Below are 22,633 nucleotides of genomic sequence, written 5' to 3' on the forward strand. Positions count from 1 at the left end.
AAAAAAAGGATAAAAATAATTATTATTATAATTAATATTATTACACAATTATCATCATGCTCTTCTATCGAGAACGGTAACATATAATACCGTATAATTATCAAAATAATACGCCTCTTTCTATTTTTTTTTATATATAAGAAAAAATAGGATATAAAAATAAAATAATTAAGAAAACAAAAAAGTGTAATTATTGCGTCGTGTTAAAGAATGTATATGTATGGATATATGGCCTGTGTATATGTATGGGGGTGTATATGTATGTGTATATATATATATATATGTGTGTATATGTATGTATATATATGTATGTATGCATGTATATGTGTGCGTATGTGTATGTGTGCATATGTATGTGTGTGCATGGATGTATACGGATATAGATATATATATCATGAGTGTGAAATGTATATGTATGTGAGTGTATTCCATACAAAAAAAAATAACAAAAAAAGAAAGAAATAAAGGAGAATGAAATTCCCCTGAAAGGTAAAGGTTGGATTTAAAAGGAAAATAATATTATGTATTTGTGCAGTGTATATGTATATAAACTTGAAGAAATTCTTTTTAATGTACGATGTTAATAATGTTAATTACATCTTGGTAAAAAATATTTAGAAAGTATTACAAGTGGAAGGATGTTAAAAAAAAAAAGAAAGATAGTCAGCCATTGTGGACTGACCCCTCCTAAGTGCAATTGTTTTTATTTTGTATACTTCTTTTCTTTTAAATATGTATTAGAAGCAGAAAAAAAAAGAAAAGTAACAAAAAGAGAAAGAAATAAAAGTGGGTTAAACTCCTACGAAAGAGAAAAAAAAAAATCCGAAGACTGATTTCGGTGAGGTTCTTCAGGTGATAATCCTGTATGACACTTAGAAACCCCTTAAGGTTAATTGTTGCAGAAGCAAAACCAAACGATTTCAAACAAGTCCAATCCAATTTTTTGCTGATATAATAAATCAAATTTAAACTCAAAATTTCCCTTTCCGGTGCCTTGGTTTCCCCCCCCCCCCCCCCCCCTTCCCTTTTTTGTCCGTTTTTTTCCAATGCTCCTTCCGGTGTCCTCGCATTTATGATGTTTGATTTTTCTTTTTTGTATCTCATCTTTGCATGTAATTTATTATATTTTTTGTGTTGTCATTTTTCTGCCGTTTTAGTATTTTACTTTTGTACATCTGTACGCATTTCAGCCTTGTTGCTGCTATGTATGTTTTTTATATTGAATTTTGAACTTTGAATAAATATATCTCAAATAAAAAATAATACATAATACACATGCAATAATAATAACAAAAGTACTGGCTGGTCTTGGAGCAATAGCAATTAATATGAAAGTTGAAGATGTGTTTTCTGCCTTTAAACATTGAATAGCTCACTTAAAAGGTAAATAAGCTCTTGACTTCCAACTATAACATTAATACAGTATCAAAAATATTTCTGATAAAGAATGATGTATAGAACCAATATTATTTATGTGACAATAAATTAGTGAGCAATTTTTTCTGATGCTATGCAAGACTAATCCTTATGCCTATGATCCGGACAATGATGCATTTATTAAAGGATTGATACGTTGTTTTGAGGTAAAGTAATCCTTTTTTTTATGGAGTTTTTGCAAGCTTACGAAAAACGTTCATGAATGCGGTTACATCAATTAATATTTAATTAATAAATCAATTTATTTATATTCCCCTACAGTATCATATCTGTCACAACGTAAGCGATTTATGCCTTCAGTTCATACAGCATATTGTCAAGAATGTTTTAGGCATGAATGATGGTAATGATAATGACGTATTCGTTTTTGTTATCGTTTTCGTAAGTTTGCGAAATCTCCATTTTATCAACTGAATATTATTCAACATTAAGTTTTGAAATATTCTGTAGAAGTTTGGTGACCAGAAATACCTAGATCAGGCTGAATCATGTGGTAATGTCATATGGGCTAGAGGTTTGCTTCGCAAAGGCTACGGACTTTGTCATGGAACCAGTGGGAACGGTTATGCCTTTGTGGCATTGTACCAAGTCACCGGTAACCAGAAGCATCTACACAGGGCTTGGAAGGTAAAAGGAAATTTGATGTAGTCTTTCATACACACATACAAACATCAATTCTATCATCCCTATTTGTACTGGGTTCGATGGGAAGGTCCTGGCCCAGTAAGTGTCAACGCGAGAATAATAATCACATGGGCAACAAAAGCAGTTGGTTACCATGGAATTTATTAAACATGGTGAAAACTATAACAAAATATAAAATAACAAAAGTTATAATATAATATAATATAATAACATATTTAATACTATACTATGAGTGTATATACTTACCTTTTATGGGCGTATGTACTTATCTTTAACATCGTCTAGATTATACATTAATGATAATATAAAATTAAATATACATTACTTACATGACTGTTCAGGCAATAAGTATCCAAGACCGGTAGTTCTTATTGTTGTAATGCATCTTGTAAGAACAAAACTTACAGTTATATGCTGAAAGCGTTATACACGCTTGCGATTAGAGTGTTTATTGTGTGCATAGGGGTGCTATAGAGAAAAAAACGCATGTAGTGTGTTACACTGTTTCTAGGTTTGTAATCCAGACCCATAATTTTTAATTGGCCCATATGTGTGTTTGTTGTATTGTATTGTTAAATGTGTATTTTATGCGAAGGCCAAAGATCAAGTTTGTGTTACCATAGTGACCAAATTATGCAAGATGAATGATGGTTATCTATGAACTGTAAAAAAGGCCTAGTTTCGAATTTTTGTTATATTTATACCAAATTATATTAAACTACAGTAGTTTAAAAACTTATTATTTTATGTGTACAACAACTAAAGAAGACAACCTATCTGCTTTTTTAACAATTGACTACTGTCTGTTTTAGTTTGCAGAATGGTGTCTTGACTATGACAAACATGGCTGCCGACAACCTGACCGCCCTTTCTCATTGTTTGAGGGTAAGTGTTGTCCCATTTTCCTTCATGCCAGACCATCAATTCTCATTGTTTGTGCGTAATTGTCAATCCAACTTACCTTTTAACTGCACTTTGTCATTGTTATGGGAGTAATCAGCTACCCTCATACCAGTATTATTTTAGTTACCATAACAATATGTATAATTACACATTATGATTATAATTATAAATTTTTTTCTTCCAGGCATGGCAGGTGCTATATACTACTTAAGTGATGTTTTGCATCCTCTCAAAGCAAAGTTTCCAGCATTTTACCTTTAAGATTTTGTGCCATTTCCTAATTGTAGGCCTATTGTCTCTCGCACTACAAAAAATGTTATCCTGTATTATAGTTGTACACATTGTATTTTATTAACGTTACAATGTACTGTATACAAATACCGAGCTTACTAAATACTCATGTGATCTTGCGCTGGCTGTTTTGATTGTGTCCTGACATATGTCCCACCACTTAGACTGTAAGTGGATACAACATTTTGTTTTGTGCTGAATTAGTTGCATGACAGCATGACTAAGAATAGTTTCCATGGAGCAGAGGAGGTTGCTCATGGAGAGTGACTGTGCTAATTAATTTTCCATAAATAACATACTGTACTCTACTGTAAAACCAAATACTACAGACAGAGCTTAATTAAATACAACAGTGAGGTCAGTTCCGTCAGTCCTGACAAATCTTATGTTTATTTTTGCTATATAATGTGAGGTCAGTTCCGTCAGTCCTGACAAAAATATGTTTATTTTTGCTATATAATGTGAGGTCAGTTCCGTCAGTCCTGACAAATCTATTTTTATTTTTGCTATATAAAGTAAATACATAAATTTTGTACTTGCTAACACAGGTGGCTTAGAATAGCTTAAAAAAATGAATCCTTGCCAAGCCGTGGGGCTCATAGGGCTGGAGCTTATGCCCTGTAGTGTGAAGTGGATGAGAGTGCGATACTCCCCCTGGGTGGGATGTTGCTGGTACCCATTTATACAGCTGTGTAGACTGGAGCATTGTACATAAAGTGCCTTGCTCTAGGACCCAAGCGAAATGCACAGAGTAGTATTCATAAGAAATGAGTATGACAATTTGTGAATTGCATAATATCTCTGGACTTAGTCATTGAAACATGTTTTTTTTTCAGATAGAATGCTCTTCCAGAAGAGAAGTGCCTTTAAGACCCTTTATTACATATAACATTTATTTCTAAGATTTCTACAAATATTATGTTAAAAAATTAACAACTTCCTTCTAATGTTTTGGTTTCTTATTAAGCTATATGGATATTTAATGGTTGTAACAAGATTACTTTTACAAGTACTACTTTCACAAGTAGTGCTCCTATTTTCTTGGTTAAATATTTTGTTTACCCTATACTTTTTTCATTGTATATATATCACCTAGAGTTCATTCACTAGGAACTGAGAAATGTTGTATATTGTATAGTATATAGAATTATATATATATATATATATATATATATGTTTTAATATATTTGTTGAGCACTCTATTGAGATAGTAGCATTGCTGTTTTGCATTTAGCTGGCCCACTACTATATGCAGTTTGAGCACTCTTGGTATGGTATTATGAGCACTTTTAAACTGCCTTGTTACAAGCTTGTTTATTTCATAGCTAAGGTTCAATCTCAAATTTATCTGAGCAGCACTGCTGAGTACAAAACAGCGTTGTATGCAGATTGATTTAATATTTATATTCGCAGTTGTGACCTACAGGCTTGTTTCTAGCTTGTCATTGCCCGCTATCATGTGTGATCGCTTCAGTCAGCTGTATGAGAGATGGTATTTCTGAGTTAGATCTGCGCTATTTACTGCCTGTGATCTAGCGGTACGACACTAATCTTAATATCAAGAGGTAGCAGGTTCAGATAAACTTTTTTAAGTAATAAAAAAAGCGGTTCAATGGTACACAAGGATGAGCCAAAATACTTGAAGCTAAGAAACAACAATCAGTGTGGATGGATGGATTTATTTGGTGTAAACAACAAGGATAACCCTTGAAGTCTAAAGAAGACTTATTTCCAGTGGGGTCCTCGTGTAGTAAATTGTCACACAACATGCTCTAACCTTTAATAACCTGGTTATCTGTTGTCAGGATTGCTGCACCAACACTGAACTTGCTATATGGACTGTGAGATTTCTCCTTTCCTTCATTTGCACTGATTATTAATTTTCGGATATCTTCATCCGACACTAAAATTAATCGAAAACTACTAATATTATATGACTTCGTAGTTTTGGGGATGGGGGCCGTGGGAAGGGGATGGTCAGTATTTGGGCATTTATAAAGCAACACACAAATTATAGAGAACTTTGTCTGCAGAAAAGTAGGATAGATACACTGACTCATACAGCATCATTGTCTGATCAGACTACATAAACTCTTTCATATAAGCCACCAAAATTTAATCATTGATTGATATAATTAAGTGCGATTTATGTGTTTGCATGGTAAGAGACATTTTTTTATATTTAAAGCACCAGTCCATACTCCGTCAGCCAGCGACGGACACCTTCCTGGGGTGGATGCAGGATTTGGAGGGAGTGCGTGAAAGTCCAAGAAAATTTTGAGACTATCGACTCTTAGGTGTCCGAAAATTGCGCTCTCATACCTTAAAAATCTTACCGGTAATTCATATCAACAGTTTAATAAAACAATTATTTTTCTCAATAAAATTTGGATGGGTGCGATCGCACCGTCTGCATCCGCCCAGTCCCCCTGCAGGGATTTTGATTTTGGGACCGAGGCTCTAGCCGCCGCCTTGGTTCGTATACCCCGTCTGATATGTTGGACCCCCTGTCGGAAAATTTCTGGAGCCACCGCTGCCTCAGTAGCTATGCCGATTTGCTATCACTTTTTAGAATTTACTGCGTATCTATTATGCCTACATGGCACTCAATACTGAAAAAGAACTACTTACACACGTCCATGATGGTATTTTGTGGGATTATCAGCAACGTCGTATACGGCAACGCTTATGTATTTTTTCTTTTTTCCTTTTTTTTTTTTGAAATGACAACAGCAAATAAACGCTGATGAAAGAAGCTACAGTCACTGTGAACGGTTCACGTAGTCGCTTGTGATGGCCAATTGAATCCTTGCATAAACGTTTAGCTTACGAAAAAACCCCGTGACGATTTATCAGTTCTTTTCAATAACAGCTACAATCTGAAACGAATACATCAAATAGAAATAACACTTATTAATGCCGCTATTCCTAAACTGAAATTTTAATGAATTGAGGAAACAATTTTGGTAATATTTTCAATAGCTTCCTGTTTGGTGGTTATTTGTTTGATAACGATTTTTATTGTTACTCGCCTCATTAATAACTACTATATTACTTCAATAATTCCAATACTTCCTGAATCTCATTATATTATTATTATTATATTATATACGTTAGCTTAGAATTCTAAGCTATAGTCACCATTCATTCGTAATTTTAATTTACATGCAAGTTGAATAGCATATGAATTTCATTTACTATTGGGGGGTGAGGGAAGCTCTCCCCTGGCCCCCTCCCCCGTTGGCGCCACCCCTGTTGGTAGCCGTAACATATGTTGAATCTATACTGGTAGTAGTAGTAGTCATGTTTTATGACTGAAAGTATCATTATGGCAAAATGAATTAAAACATTTATTTAGTGTTATATACGCCTACTGTCACTGAAGGCCTATTGATAAGATAACAGCATCAGGCAACACCTGCTACCATTATCAACTACAGACTGACCTAACCAACTATCGGTACGAATGAAATAAAATAACATAACGATAAGATAAATAAATACTATGCGATTTAGATTAGGCCTAAAATAAGCGCCCAGGCTTATTCAAACGGGCGTTTATTTAAACGGGGCGCTTATGAGTGGAAATTGAGGGGGCGCTTATGGAAATAGATGAAAATCGAGGTGTTCTTATGGGAACTTCAAGAGGCACTTTTTGAATGAAAGAAGATTATAAAGGACGAATGGTGGTTAGGCGGAAAAGATAATCGTTCAGAGAACATGGCTCATGACAAGAATGCTGTGAATATTTACATAACAGCAAAATAGCAGATTCAATTAGTGGTGGTGGGTAGTGGTTAGCTGGCAATTATGTGAGAGGAAAGTTGGAAATATACTGTCTGTGTAGGGATCGGAGCTCTCATCTGTCCGAGAGAAATATCCTCATTTTGATATTGACCTAAGAAGAATGTGATTCCACTCTGCAGCTCAAATAATGCCAAAACCACAGTCCCAGAATTGATGAGATTATTGACTTGCTAAAAAGAAAATCTTATGATATTATTGAGGGGCGCTTATTCAAATTAGAAGGGGGCACTTATTTAAACGGGGCGCTTAAGGAAATGTTCACGTTCACGAGGGGCGCTTATTCAAATGGGGCGCTTATTCACGCGAGTACGGTAGGTAGTTTACAAGATGGGTATTAGGTTTGACGACACCAAATTGGTTTTTACTTGGTTTGATGCTTGGATACCCGAATTGATGCCTTGCTGTGTTACCGAACTTACCTGTGGGTCCGTACATTTTGCATACCGGTAATAATTATAATAGGGCTAGATATAATTAAACAAGCGTGCGTCCGCTTATAAAGTTGCGCAACGACCTAAGTTTGTTCATGTTTGTATTATTATATAAAGCCTTATACACATGTTCATGAATATTTTTATTTGTTTATTTATTTATTTATTTCAGAACAGACACACAACAGTTACAGAGAAACGAAACGTTCGGAAACTTAGAAACTCTAATTTCTGAAATTGAACAAAAAATACATAAATAAAATACATAAAATAAAGATTGCAATCTTTACAAAACAATACAAACACATTTTTTCGTCTTCCCGCACACATAAACAAATGCAATTTGGTTCAATTCTTATTCGTTAAAACTCTACATAGGCCTATTATTGTTTTTCATTAAAGGAAAACTTAGTTAACCATGCACATAATTGATAAGTGTTTGTACTACATTCACACCCCTACAAAAGGCTAAAGCCGAAACATAGGGCCTAACAATAATACTTAAAAGAAATTTCATGAACATTTACCGTACTACTGTATATAAAATCTATCTAGCTTTTCTCTATATATAGTATTAACCATATTAAATGTTTATGGTACACCACGTAGATGGTTGTTGTTTTTGTTGAGAATGTTTCGACGTTTCGATTGAGTTTCTGAAATCGTCATCAAAAGAATACCGTACCGAAGCTTATTCATAGTACCCCATGAACGAAGCCAAGATTAAGTAACAATGTGTAGTCGAGTATAATTACTACGGACGATAAAGATAAATGACAACAATCAAAATATTAATTTACTGTACTCTCAACCGGTAAAGTAGCTATACTATAAACTGGCCCTATATGTGTTAAAAATGTAAAATCAGATAAACCGTGTTGTGATGGATGAGATGTGAAGAGTTGATGCATCGATCAGAAAATGAAGTCTGTGATGTGCTGAACTGTGCTGTATGATTGTTTGTTTTTTTTATGAATCGAGGAACAGGGGCTCCTCGGTTCGCATTTTTTTTTTAAATAATTGAATGGATACTCAATTCCATAGAAAGGTTGATTCTATGTCACATCGCGCAATGCATAGCTACAAAGAAAGTTTAAGCGCAGATGCACCAGCATGGAAACTTTCGTGCAATTAATCACTCTCTATCTCAAAATTTCTCAAAATGCAGTTAAAAACCGGGCCCTTACTAAGAGGTGATCCTACTTGGGAACTGCTCTGATTGGTCATGGAGGTTTGGTGGTTGGATTTCTGGAACGTGCGAGAGTCTCTACCCTAGAAAATGTGGACCTTTGATAATTAGGGGTGGGGAGTGGGTGGGATTATTGCAGGCACGCACGGGTCACACCCATTCTGCAGCGCATACGGGCCTGGAGTCGCTCCATTGTCATACGTCAGGGCAGAACGTTTCGTTTCGTTTATCATTCCCCAAGGTCGTCGATCCGTGGTTGAAAGTTGGGGGTGGGACGAAATGAAAAATAAAAGCTTGGGCCGTAGGCCCAAGCCTAGGTTGTGTACCAGGGGGCGAAGCCCCCGAGAAGCTCTGGCGCCTATAGCCTCAATTGAGTTTAAGCAATGCAATTAACATTTATTTCCATACGAAATTTTTAAAATATCCAGTGGCGGATCCAGTAATTTGAAATAAAGCTGGGCCCAGAGAGGGACTTTTACAGATGGAGAGTGTAGACCACCTCAGCCCCACCATGGTTGGGGCTGAGGTAAGAACATTTATGATTATGGCACCTGCCACTGAAATACTCATCATAAAAAGTTTTTTAAAATTATCCTTTTAGTCATAACGCTTATATATTTCGTGCAAACTAACATTCATAAAAATAATGATTTATTAACTACTGATGCTTGTGACGTATTCAAAATTCGAACCATGAAAAACCAAATATGATAAACTTATTAAAACGGTGATTACTTTAGTCTTTTTGCATGTACACTACTTTTTAAATCAATCAAGAGATTTTTTTGCTTTTCTTCCCTTTTTGAATTGAATTTGTATTATTAATATTGCGACTACTCTATTGTGAGTGAAAATAATATCAGTCTATTGTCAAATAAAGTGAAATCACCTCGACCTGACGAAATAACGTAAAATTGTCAGCCATATGGCTCCAAAAGCTAAAAAAAATACGACATGGTTCTTCTTGCAACATTTTCGTTTGAGCGAGAATAGCCTAGCAAAAGTGTTTCACGCTGACATTAGCTGTTTTTAGGTAATTTCAATATTGTTTTATTATGCAATGTTAATAACTAAATATTCTTTTTTTTTTATTAGTGAGCTTTCTATTAAATAATCAAATAATTTCATATGGTTTGAAATAGTATAATCTGATTACTAAGAAAGTATAATACATACTCCAAGTATTGAAATACACGCCATCGTGTTGGGATTCAATATTTCGACATTAATTATGTCATCATCATCATTCCTGATGATGACATAATTAATGTCGAAATATTGAATGGAGATATTAATTGATGAATTTACAGGTGTTTGAGAAGGAACTTACCGGAAATCGTGCGACAGACAGACTACTGTTTTCTGGTGAAGGAATTCTTGATGTAACTTCCATCACGATTACTTTGGAATATGTTCCCGATGAGGACATCTTGGTATACTTTGAATTTGTTGGTTGTATTGAGCAAGGTAGGTTGTAATAATGTTAGTAAAACTAATAAAATTGATTGTAAATATTATTGGTAGTAGTGATTATAATTAATTTCATTTTCCTATTTAAACTGGGTTATGCAATGTGTCACAGTATTTTAATGAAAGAATAAGTCAGTGTATGCATTGGCCTGCACCCTGAAACTGAAATGAAATAAGTTTAAAGCGTTACTGAACTTGCACATAAGCCTGCTGCGGCAACGGCTCTATTATCGTAATCCAACTGCAACGTAATTGAAGCAGAGACCAACGAATAGTTTAGCACAGATAGTGACTTAAGCATTATTAAATAAAAACAATATCAATTATATTATTAAAGAAAAAATGAATGCATACGCCCTAGCTGTTGTTGTTAAATGATGGATTGTTCCGTAAATGAACTAGTATATGTACAATAATCAAGGTAGGCCTTGCCGATTAGGGCCTGGGAGAAGTAATACTAGGCTATAGTTTTTGATTTTCTAGGCCAGCCGTGGCTATAGCCAGTTACCGATGGGATCACCGATCGAGCATTTCTATAAAATCGGCGACTGATTTCTATTTAAGTGTGTAGCAATTATAGAACGCAGGCTTTCCACCAATTTGAACAACTTAACTATTGTCACCATTTTAATTAAACTGCGGCGTGTTTCTTGATAAGACTTGAATCTTAAAATACAATTGATGGGGAGAATGATAATAATAATAATAATGGTGAAGATAATAATGATACGGATGCTGATGAAGATATCATTAACCTAACTGCCAGAAAATGTTTAAATATGTTTTCGTTTTCATATACAGAGTATACATCCATCAAGCCAACAACTACAACAGAATTGCCAACTACCACAACGGAGATGCCAACAACTACAACTCAGATGCCGACAACCACAACGGAAATGCCAACAACTACAACTGAGATGACACCAACCACTAGAACCACCAACCACTAGAACCACCAACCACTAGAACCACCAACCACTAGAACCACCAACCACTAGAACCACCAACCACTAGAACCACCAACCACTAGAACCACCAACCACTAGAACCACAGTCAAAACTACTGGTTAGTTCCTAAATTTATTACTTGGAATTAACAATAATTTATTATATATTGTTAAATTATTAAATCGTTAACGAAAGGTAAATACAGTGTTTGAATGAAGGACATAATAATACATCGTGTAGCATAGCTCTCAACAAATGTAGCTCTATAAATTAATAAAGAAATTGTGTAATGAAATGCCTCTGACAGGATTCGAATCTGCGACCTAGCCGTACCTATTGTGTAATAGAGTGTATCTGGCGTATTTGAATCTGTTCAACCATGAAGCCTCTGTGGTGTAATGGTTATGACGCTCGCCTTGACAGCGGAAGGTCGGAAGTTCGAATTTATACATTTATATATTTTAATGGCACTATTAATACACTATGAAGGTAATTCAACTAATTTAACACGGACTTTTATTAAGATAATTATTTAACATATTTTTTTAGAAGTTACAACAACTCCAATGAGTACATCTGAGATCACAACTGTGAGGACAACAACCATGATACCAACAGCCACAATCACGATGCCAACAACGACCACCATGACCTCAACAGTCACAACAGAAAGGCCAACAACGACTACCATGACCCAACAATGACAACAGAGCTGCCAACAACCACAACAATGGTCCCAACAACTACAACGGAGATGCCAACCACTACGACAGAGATGCCAACAACTACATTCACAACGACCACATTCACAACTATGATTACAACTGAACCAGTTACCCCAACAGTTCTACCAACAACAACACAGACATCAACATTCACGACAGTTACAACACCAGCACCTACAAATACGATAGTTGAGAATACAACAAGCAAGTTAACGACTACAGTAGAACCAACTGAAGGTAATAAGATATTTTTATTTCATGATGAATTTTTAAATAACAAAAATAATACCTATTTATAAATATTTTTATATTTTTATTGCATAAAACCGACAATAGTTTTTGTCGTAGCCATTATAAAATTTATTCCATTTATTTTATTTCAAAAATAATAAATACAGTATTAAAGTTAGAAATATTTACATATTGTTACTGTCCATTTTGTAGGACCATGTAGAAAGTCTCTAAGAATTGACGCTTTGGAGTCTCCTCTTGATGTCAAGCGCTACCTGCAAAATGTTTTGGATAGTGATGATTCAAGTATTATCGATAGTAGAAACCCTTGGTCACCAGAGGTTAGTGCAGAGGATGATCTTCCAGAGGTAGCGTTGTGTTTAGTAAGCCGATTGAGTTAATGGCAATTGCTATCCAAGGTGATGGGTCTAAGGTTACAGCAGTGTTTACTGTAGAGTACCAGGAACCAAATGATGACCAATGGCTGCCATTCAAAGACCAGGTCAATGATGTTCTACCAAAGGTAAGTTTTTCTTATTATTTTTAATAAGCATATAGGGCAAGTGGTTAAACCGTTGGTAGCTACTGTGTGCGTGCACAAAACTGTGGTGATGTTTGCAGTGGTTTGTTTCTATTGCACCAAGCTGTTCTTTACGTGAACTACATGTTATAGTCTATTGTCTTTTATAAATGATAATTAAGCCATGTGCTGCCCAGATCACATGTTCTGTACTGCGGTCGCTGTGAGACATCAGGAGCTGACCCCAAATGTTCTAATTAGTTTATTATCTTATGATACGTATTACTACCAAGGAGTATAAACAGTTATTCCTAAATCCCGTAAAATTTATTATATTTTCTGTTTGTACGTACCGACTGAACATATGTGCATTGAATAAAACAATTCTACTAACAGTGTTAAAATGTTAAAATGATTCATAATATAATATATAATATTGTAATGAACATTATAAACTAAATTGCTATTACCATTCATGTATTAACATCAGAAATAAAACTGATATATTGTAATTCTTAAGATAAAATTTTATTATATTTTAAAAGAATACCTGAAAATCAAGAATTTCTTGTTTTTTCTTAGGAGTTCGAAATTGAACAACGGAATGACAGTTCTGAAGTCGTTGAGTTTGATGTAGAGATTGATATGGTGAAGGCTCTTAGAATTTCTGTCAAAGAATGGTCAGATTCTGGACTAAGCTTACGACTCGACGTCAATGTCTGTTTAGCTGAGGGTAGATAACATATATTTCATCCTTTCGATTATTCGTTCATTCATTCATCCATCCTGTTATTTATTCTTTGTTTTACTATAAAAACAAAGAAACTCAATAAATCCATCAGAAACCTTTAGGGGTTATCCACAGTATCTTCTAAGGTTTTATTTTTTTTCTTTTGTTTTTTTTATTGGTGTTTTGGCATGTTATTTTTTTGTAGTTGGCCCTAGCAGAAACATCCATTGTTGTATTTCCCACTGTTTAAAAATGGCCTTTTATAAAGTTTGAAACTGATGAAATCTTGGCATTTGCATGAAAAAAATGCATGATTTTGGAAGGCGAGAATATTCAGATACAGTTACTTTTGTTCATGCATTGCTAGCTGTTCTGATTTTGAAGGCACTTTGGCATTTTACCGTCATTGACATCAGTTGACATATATTTCAGTTTTTATACTGAAAGATACCAATCTATATAGTATTTAGGGACCATGAGAATAAATTTTAATTTTTCATCATATTCAAAATGTATTCATGTAGCATTTAAAACGATGATAATTACGAACTTGTTTCTTTTAAAATTCGTTAAGCTAACCGTTAAGGAAATTTACACATTGCTCGTAAGTGCACTTTATAAAACAGGTAAATAATAATAATTGTGTAATGTATTGTATTTATAGTTGTGACAACTACAGAAACCATAACAACTAAACAGTCTACTACTGTTCCACCAACAACCACCCACGTAATGACAACAGAAAAAGCCACGACTGTCTTACCAACAACCAGAACAACCACAGAATCTACAACTATGGCAATTACTACACCTATGGAAGTCACAGGTAAGGAATTATTTTAAAAAGTCCTCATTAATATTTACCAATCATTCACCATATATATCATAATATCATATCATTTATTTTGCCTTATAACATACAAAAAACAATACAAAAACACAGGTAGTAATTCAGCAAGGCAGGATTGCTATTATTTTATTTAAAAAAAATAACAGTCAAAGTGGCTCTCCACACTGAAAAACTACAACAAAGAAGATAGCATTATTCAAATATATAAAATTCAATTACAGTTAGAAATCACATAGATGGCAAAAATAAAATTCAAAAACAATTTAAAATATATAACAATTGTTTTGAAATATATAAAATTGAAATATGTCATTTGATTTTTCGGTTATTAATACACCACCTAAAGAGCAATGATGTTTATACAACACCACGTATTGCTTAAGTTGTACTATTAATATAAATATCCCATTGTTTGCTCACAATTTCTGACAATAATGTCTTTTTGATGAGGGACCTTGTTCTGAAGAGTTGACTGAACTTGGTGAAGAAGGTAAGCGTACAACAAGCCCAGGTGAGGGATTAACCTCTATGGAAAGCGAGTCACCATTCAAAGCAGATTCAATTCTTGATATCTGGGCTGTAACCACCTTCCCCTCGCCTGTCCAGTTGTCAGCTGTTGTTTTCAAATCAAGTGATGTTGATGTCTTTATCACAAATGTCGAGATAACAGTCTTCAGAGATGGTATGTCTATCGAGACTAGAAATGTAAGAACAATATATTTTATCAATGATTTTATCGCCCATCATTAGGATTTATTTATTTCATTGATCCTGTCTTAATGAAAAATACCAAAACAAATCTGAGGTGTGGGTTTATTGGTTGTTTGAACAAACACAGATTACAGTGAGTTTAAGCTTTAGATTTTAAAAACTGAAGGGAATACTGTAGTGTATAGATAGATAGTACGGTATAGTTTTAAGAGCTATCGTGTAAAATATTTTAAAACGGAAAATCACAATTAAATTAACCTAATTACTAAGTCAAGTCCATCATATCTCTTTGTACAGATATTTAGAGTGTGATACCCCAAAATTTAAACCTATTACAACCTGATTCACTCTTAGTTATTTTTTTTTGCACGAGGATGTGTCGAATGTTTTTTGTTTGTGTCGAATTTATAATAAGTGGATTAGTAGCATAAACATTACTTTATTTTATTTTATATTTTTTATATTTTATAAATTAATTTCAGGAATATGAGGTTGTATTTAGAAATGATGTCGCACGTGTAAAACTAGCAGGATTGGTTGGTCCTTTGGACTCTGTACGTATAGAAGTAACAGGATCAAGTGTTCAAGAGGAGTCTCCAACTTTGCAATTCAAATTCCTTGGTAAAGTCGAGGGTGAGTACACATTTCCAGTTCGGGAGCAGATTTTTCCAGATTTCTCACAAACATTTTCCCTTAAATACTTTTCCCGGTATGTTTCCCCTGGTCTGATTGATAAAGACAATAGTGCCTATGAGAATTTTGTGATCCATCCTTATATAATATTAATACCGTATCTATTCGGATAAACGCCAGAGGGGGGGGGGGGATTTATTGTTGAGAAGGATTTTTGAGGTGTTGTCCCTAAAAGGCATTTATTTATTTTTTTGGTGTAAAATGGATACGTATCCTCAAATATACGCCCTTAATTTCACTGTAAATGTGGAACTACAACACATAATATTACCGTCAAATTGTGTTACTGCCTGATCATAAAAACCTATTGATCCCAACCAAGTTTATAAAAACAATGTAGAAGTACATTAATAAAATATGTTGAACAGGTTCACGAGTCGAATGGCCGAGCCGTTAAGGCAGGGGAGCTGCATGTTACCTACAGTCATAATATCAGCGCTGGAGGTGCAACATGTCTCTCGGATAAGGACTACTGTAGGCCCAGTGTACACAATTGGCTCATGTGCACTATAAAGAACCCAGTACATTTTTCGAGACGAGTTGGGTTTTAGCCGATGTAATCGTCCATACAGCATTTGTTGGGGACAGTCGAGAGTGGTGGGATACTCCGACACGAAGAGGCCCTTAAGGGAGAAGTTTATACTGTATGGGCTAGTCTACGTTTTAAGCGCTATGATTTTCATGAAATAACGCTATATAAGTGTTTTAATGTATATGTTGTTTTCATTGGATGTGTTTACAATCATTTAAAAGTAGGTGGGACATTTATTCGAGGAAAAGATAAACGCCTGGAAGAAGACGTTTACTCAAAATGAGGCTCTAGAAGGGTGTTTATTCAAAGTGGTGTTTATTCATATTGGGAGTTTATTCTAATAAATAATAAATATGGTATGCATCTTTATATTTTTCAGTTTCCACCGAATCTACGACAATTTCTACCACTGAGGTTACAACCAGAATGTCAACCACTCCAGTACGTATCACAACTGTTACAACCACCAAGACCACACCATATGTTACCACAGAGGAGGTCACCACTATATCGCCAACCACGACTGTAACCACGATATCAACAATGACACCATCAGAAACGATTACAAAGATGACCACGACAACACCGACAGAAACAACCGTAGTGACCACAACAGAAACACCAACGACAACGATGTCAACAACAAGAACTACATCAGTGATGACTACAGAGCAGTGTGAATCAAATGTTATTAGATACATTAGGCAAATTCATTTTATATAGTGTGTTTAAAATCACATTACTCTTTCATGTCATGCTGTCAGCTATTCAATAAAACAGTATACAAAAACCCATATAAGGGGCACCTTCGTGACCAAATATAGTGTCCCTAGGGATGTCCCCTAGATACTGTGTATTACACAAAAATAAAGTGAATCCCTTTGATTTATATCATGTTTATTAAGAAACTTAAACAATATTTAGCATCGAAAGTAATTCGCTACATATAAGAATGATTTTTTTTGCCTGTTTTTTTTTAAATGTCTCTGTTATTTTTTTTTTACTGATTTCTATACTTTTGAACTTCTAATTTTTTATATATCCATATAAAATAAAATAGAAATTGTGATAATTTAACTTTTAATTTCAGAGTGTACTTACAATGGCGTCAGATAATAATGCGGTAAGTATTTTTTCTGGTTTTGTTTATATTTCCCACACGGATTTTTCTGTGTTTATTTTCTACACGATTATTTTTATTACTTACACATTTGTCTTAAAGCAATGATGTGTTGAAACTTTTTGGAAATTCAGAAAAAATAATTACACATGGATTGCATTATATTTAATGACAATATTTCTATATTCTAAGGGTTTAATTTGAATGATAATATGTTGTTTGCCTTAATTTAAATTCTATTTTTGATCATCCGTCTTTGTTGTATTATATTTATTAAACATTGAGTAGCTAGTTATTTAAAGGACGGGGTCGACAAAGGTTGTGCACTAAATTTGTCTATCAGATATATCTGAAAATTATTTTCTTTTTTTTAATTTGAATATCAGCCTGGTGATAGTGTACCTTCTGACGACCCTTGTGATACAATCATATGTACTTATGACGGAATCGAAGTTGCTTCTATCCAATGCGATGTGATTGAATGCACTGATGTAAGTTATTTAGTTTTCTTATCAAACAAGATCATTAACATCACTCCAGATCATGTTTATCCTTTTTATACACAAAATAGTTTTCATATAATATTTTCCAATTAAAAGTTTAAAAATGTGATGGTAAAATTCAAAGCAATAAACAACCTTAAACAAACTAAATGCATAACGAATAATGTTATTTCAATGGTATTTCAACTTTTTCGAACAATTTATTTCTTCATATACCGAAAGGTCCACTGATTAATCTCAGATAAGAAAATATAATACATACTCCAAGTATTGAAATGTACGCCATCGTGTTGGGATTCAATATTTCGACATTAATCATGTCATCATCAGGAATTATTTCTTTATTGTTAATGTTGTTGTTATGCCGCTGTTATTAGCTTGATCTGTATTGCTAGTGATATTGTTATAATTGATATTGTTTTTATTTTTAATATTATTAGAGTAGCCCTATGTATGTTTACCTGCATGTGCTTGATTGCCGCAGGTTTTTTGCGTACGTGCATGCCTGTATCTATTATAGTCCTATGTTAAGTGTAGTTAAATATACACTTAATTGAGTTTGACTGTTAAAATAATTGAGGGAAGCGTGTTTTTTTCCGGGCAAATTATTTACCTATGAAGGTGATTGCTGTCCAACATGCGGTAGGAAATATTCTATTTTTTATTTAAAAAAAATTATATCTTAAAACTTTTGCACAATAAATTATTAAACATGTATTGATGATGAAATGGTATAGAAGTATGTGCATAAGAATGTTGACAGTTTGCTAATATACTGTCATTGAACAGAATGATGTAATAAATTTCACAATAATATTACTGAAATTGGGTGTATCTGAGTCGGGCGTTTTGGAAGTTTGGGTGTACAAACAGTGATGGAGCAGCAGGGCCGGATTTAGGGAAGGGGGACGGGGAGTTTGCCACTGTAGTATTTTATTTAACAGAAACAAATACAAAATGGCATACAAATACTAAACGTTTAGTAACAGCATATACTGCACACGCATTATACCATTATTGGATAATTATTTATTTGAGAAATTATATTACATCTTGGCCTATATGGAATTGGTGCCTCTCGTTAAAAAAAAAATTGATCCCGCCCCTGCATTTAAACTGGGGAGGGTGTGGCAGGATAATAATAAAGGGTGTATATCTAAAATAACAAATAGTTTGCCATGTATAAACTATTTGTTATTTTAGATATACACCCTTTATTATTATGTTAATGTGACAAGATGATCTGTCAAAGCTATTTGATTACGTCTTCACTTACACCCTGAAGAAGGTTGTAGGAACAACCGAAATATACGTGAAACTTATAAATAAATATTTTTGTGTTTCTTAAGTCTACCTTCGATGTCTGTATTTTCATTTACCATCGTCTCCATATTTTTCTATCTTACTTTGAACACACGTGCTTCCCTATGTTATAAACGTAAAATGTTGACTTAGTGTCGACATAGAATAACATCATAAGTAATATGTATACTTATTTTGTGAAGGACTATTCGTTAAAAATCCTAAGATCTTAATTGATGCCAATTTATAAGTGTTTAATTTTAAGATTCTCTGTAACTCAGTAAGACATTTAAAATATCTACTACTACAAATTTAATATCACCAAAGAACGGTTAGGCAAATTAAAATGTTGTGCAACAGGAAAAACAACTACAAACTGCATTGGCACTAATGCATTTGTTATGGTTGTTTCACCGAAGTCGAAATTTTCTCCCTGTATAGCAGCCACGATCACACGTGGAACATACGATTATGTATATAACATTTGTAGAATTACATGTGGTAATGAGCAGGGCCGGTGGAACGTTTTTCAAAGTGGGGGAGCCACTAGTAAGATAAATGGGAATATGAATGGGTCCAAAGTTAGGGGGTGGGGCCAACATTTTTCCCAAAAACCCCAAAAAGGAAGGGAATTCGGGGTCCTCCCCCGGGGAAAATTTTTATTCTTAGATTGCGGGGAATGAGCTTTCCTGACTTTGAGCTAGGTGTCTATTAATGACTTAAGGACTTTAAATTTGTTAAAAATTCAAGGTTTTCCCCTCTTAAAACGGTCAGGTAAATTGTTCTCATTCCTATTAACTACAGTAAATAGGCCTTACGTGAGTATGCCTATATAAAATAAATGAGTAATTGCACACGTATTCTTATATGAATCGATAAATCCCAAAAAGAATGGTGGAGGGGTGGGGAGGGGGGAGGGTTGTGTCCTGGGTCCTCCTTCGTGAAAATTTTGATCCCTGAATGGGGGAAATGAGCTTTCTCGAATTCTGAGGTGTCTTTTAATGACTTTTAAGTTCTTAAAAAATCCAGGATTTCCCCTATTGAAAACGATTCCATGAATCGATGAACCCAAAGGGAAAGGGGTCTGGGTTGCCTCCGGGAAAATGTTGATTCCTAGATGGTGGGAAGTGAGCTTTCCCGACTTTGAGCTAGGTGTCTTTTAATGACAAAATAGACTTTAAAATCCTTCAAAATTCAAGGTTTTCCACCTCTTGAAAAGGGTCAGGTAAACTTTCTCATTCTCATTGCAGTGAATAGGCCTGTTATGTGTGTATACATACATAGACAAATGAGTAGTTGCATACGTGTTCCCCATGAATTGATAAACTCATTCTTATTAAAGTAAATAGGCCTTATGTGTATGCATACATACAAAAAATTTGAGTAATTGCATACGTATATTTATTACATGAATCGAAAAAAAAAAAAGAAAAGAAAGGAGGGTCGGGGGTCCTCCCCAGGAAAAATTTTGATTCCAGAATGGGGGAAATGAGCCGGTCATGGTGAATATATTATGTTAGAGTGGGTGAAAGTGGTGGATTTTCTTGTGATAAAAGAATTTGAAATATATTTTACACCTAGGCCCCCGGGACCACTTCGAAATGTTTTGACTGACGCCTAACCACACTTTCGTCGAGAACATCGGCAACCCCTGTCGTTGACCTCTGGCCCCCTTCGGGCAAATGCTGGCGCCAACTCTGTTTACACAAATATTAGTGAATAGGCTCAAGGTAGACATTAGAATTTTAAAAATGTCCAAATCATCATTTAAAACTTAGGTTTGTAAAATTTTTGAGATAATAATCAAATTGCCCAACGACATATCATTTGATATTTTCCTTTCCAATTCTTTTTGATTTCTGGTCTACTTTATAAAGAGACTCATCGTCTATATTGCGCTCAAAAAAACTTACTGCAGACGGTAGCGGAATTTGTTTCTCATAATTACTTCTATCTCTGTAGCATAACCACTGTCGTAAATGATGCTCTCCCTATGTCAAAATAAAAAAGATGATTCGACTATGTCAGTATAGGTCTTATTAATGACTTTGAATGTTAGAAAAGTTAACACTGATTTAGACGATGCTTTTTAAATGTTGTGTTTTTTTTTTTATGAAAGATATCGGGTATTTTTGTTGCTTTGGTTTAACTTGCATATGAGAGTGTTAATGTACTTGTTAAATTTTATACAAAGTACAGTAAAACTATCCTCCTCCCGGTAATTCTAATTCAAGGTTTCAGGGCTGGAATTTATATACTAAAAAGTGAAAGGCTAGACCAATGTGGGGGATGCTAATTAGCAGTGGGCACTGAAATATTAATTTCTATGTTAGTAGCCTGGTAGGACACTACTTCCCTTGGCAGAAATTTTATTTCAGATAGCCTACACGGTTGTTGTGCACCTGTCTAACATCCAAATTACGGTGGAAGCAAGCTTGTATGTAAACTACTGTATATCGTAGACACGTCGTCGCCAAAATAATCTAAAATATTGAATTTCGGTTGTGAAAATGTACATAGAGGTAAGTAAAGCGTGCACTAGTGCCTTACTGTTAGTTGTAGGCATACACGGTAATAGATTTAATTGCGGCATCCATTGTTGTGTTGTTGTTCAGTTCTAGGTACATTATTCAGACCGCAGACTGTGCTCTAAATTCGATTTGAAGAGAGTCCTTTTCATTCATTTTGTGGACTATTTTTAAAACACAGCAAACCGACTAATTGCCACTGTTCCTTTAAGAACACCCCTCTTAGTCGGTATATCCAGTTAAGTGTCTCACTCATAAACTACCAACATCACATTTATGTAAATTTGGCCATAATACAATGGCATTAAACCGGAATATCCGAGTTAAAATGTAAACAACAGTAACAACATAACAGAGCAAAAAATGTGTTGTGTAATGACATGTATATTTTTTATAGTAGTGCAACCTACTTTCAACAATGTAAATTTATGTACTCTTTAAAATAAATAAAAATCATTTTAATTAATTTAATAAATTTTAATATTATTTATATAGTGACTTAAAAAAGATCCATGGGTCGTAAAATGCGCTTTCATTTGAATACAGTAGGGCTATTATAACAGTCGCATAAATATACAAGTCATGAAAATAGAATACAGCATATAGTGATTTTAATGCCGTTAATGTCCACACAATCTTTGTGTGGTTATACATTTTATTATTTTTTTATCTAAATCATTTTAATTAATTCAATAAAATGTAATATTATTTTTCAGTGACTTAAAATCGATCCGTGGTTGTTTAAATTCAAATTTAATTAAAATAGGTCTATAAAAACCGCATAAATATAAAATTCATGAAAACAGAATGCCGTTAATGTTATCAAAATCGTTGAATATTTATACATTTAATATATTCTTGCACTGTATTCGTTTTTCGATATATTATCAGTATTTTTGCTGTTTTTAAGTATTCTATGCCGAATGTATATCTACAGATATATATTTATACATTCGTATATTTCCTGCACTAGTTGTACACTTTTTTTTAGAGTTTTTTTAAACAGAATATAGATATATATATATATATATATATGTATGTATGTATGTATGTGTGTGTGTATG

General features: G+C 34.0%; 2 protein-coding genes across 4 annotated transcripts in view; both read left to right on the top strand.

Moving 5' to 3' along the window:
- Nucleotides 1-4,397, top strand: part of LOC117116567 (lanC-like protein 2) — an 18,183-nt gene extending 13,786 nt beyond the window's left edge. The window contains exons 7-10 of one of the 3 annotated variants that reach the window (XR_004446782.1): nt 1,888-2,064; nt 2,895-2,967; nt 3,170-3,633; nt 3,689-4,397. Coding sequence is in view for 2 of the 3 variants with exons in the window: in XM_033260637.1 (XP_033116528.1) it covers nt 1,888-2,064; nt 2,895-2,967; nt 3,170-3,246 (327 nt within the window). In the remaining variant the exon portion in view is untranslated. Of the gene's footprint in view, nt 1-1,887; nt 2,065-2,894; nt 2,968-3,169 lie in introns of all 3 variants that reach the window. The other 2 variants (XM_033260637.1, XM_033260647.1) reach the window with 2 other exon arrangements.
- A 5,604-nt stretch (nt 4,398-10,001) lies between these two features.
- LOC117114708 (mucin-2-like) lies at nt 10,002-16,844 on the top strand. Its single transcript, XM_033258398.1, has 11 exons — nt 10,002-10,170; nt 10,975-11,096; nt 11,209-11,242; nt 11,674-11,817; nt 11,970-12,086; nt 12,294-12,463; nt 13,183-13,333; nt 13,995-14,156; nt 14,647-14,885; nt 15,374-15,524; nt 16,496-16,844. Exons 1-11 carry the CDS (start codon nt 10,002-10,004, stop codon nt 16,837-16,839), a joined length of 1,803 nt encoding a protein of 600 aa, XP_033114289.1. The 3' UTR covers nt 16,840-16,844.
- Nucleotides 16,845-22,633: the final 5,789 nt, after the last annotated feature.

This window comes from Anneissia japonica, unplaced genomic scaffold (genome assembly GCF_011630105.1).
Source record: "Anneissia japonica isolate Jap-2015-1 unplaced genomic scaffold, ASM1163010v1 scaffold199_len4679917_cov187, whole genome shotgun sequence".
NCBI lineage: Eukaryota > Metazoa > Echinodermata > Crinoidea > Comatulida > Comatulidae > Anneissia > Anneissia japonica.

Bases quoted from the DNA above. Each gene is read 5' to 3' on its own strand.
- LOC117114708 (XM_033258398.1), top strand. From the start codon at position 10,002: ATGAATTTACAGGTGTTTGAGAAGGAACTTACCGGAAATCGTGCGACA. The intron at 11,818-11,969 runs CCCAACAATGAC...TTACCCCAACAG, and splicing joins GCCAACAACGACTACCATGA to TTCTACCAACAACAACACAG. The intron at 14,886-15,373 runs GTAAGAACAATA...AATTAATTTCAG, and splicing joins TGTCTATCGAGACTAGAAAT to GAATATGAGGTTGTATTTAG.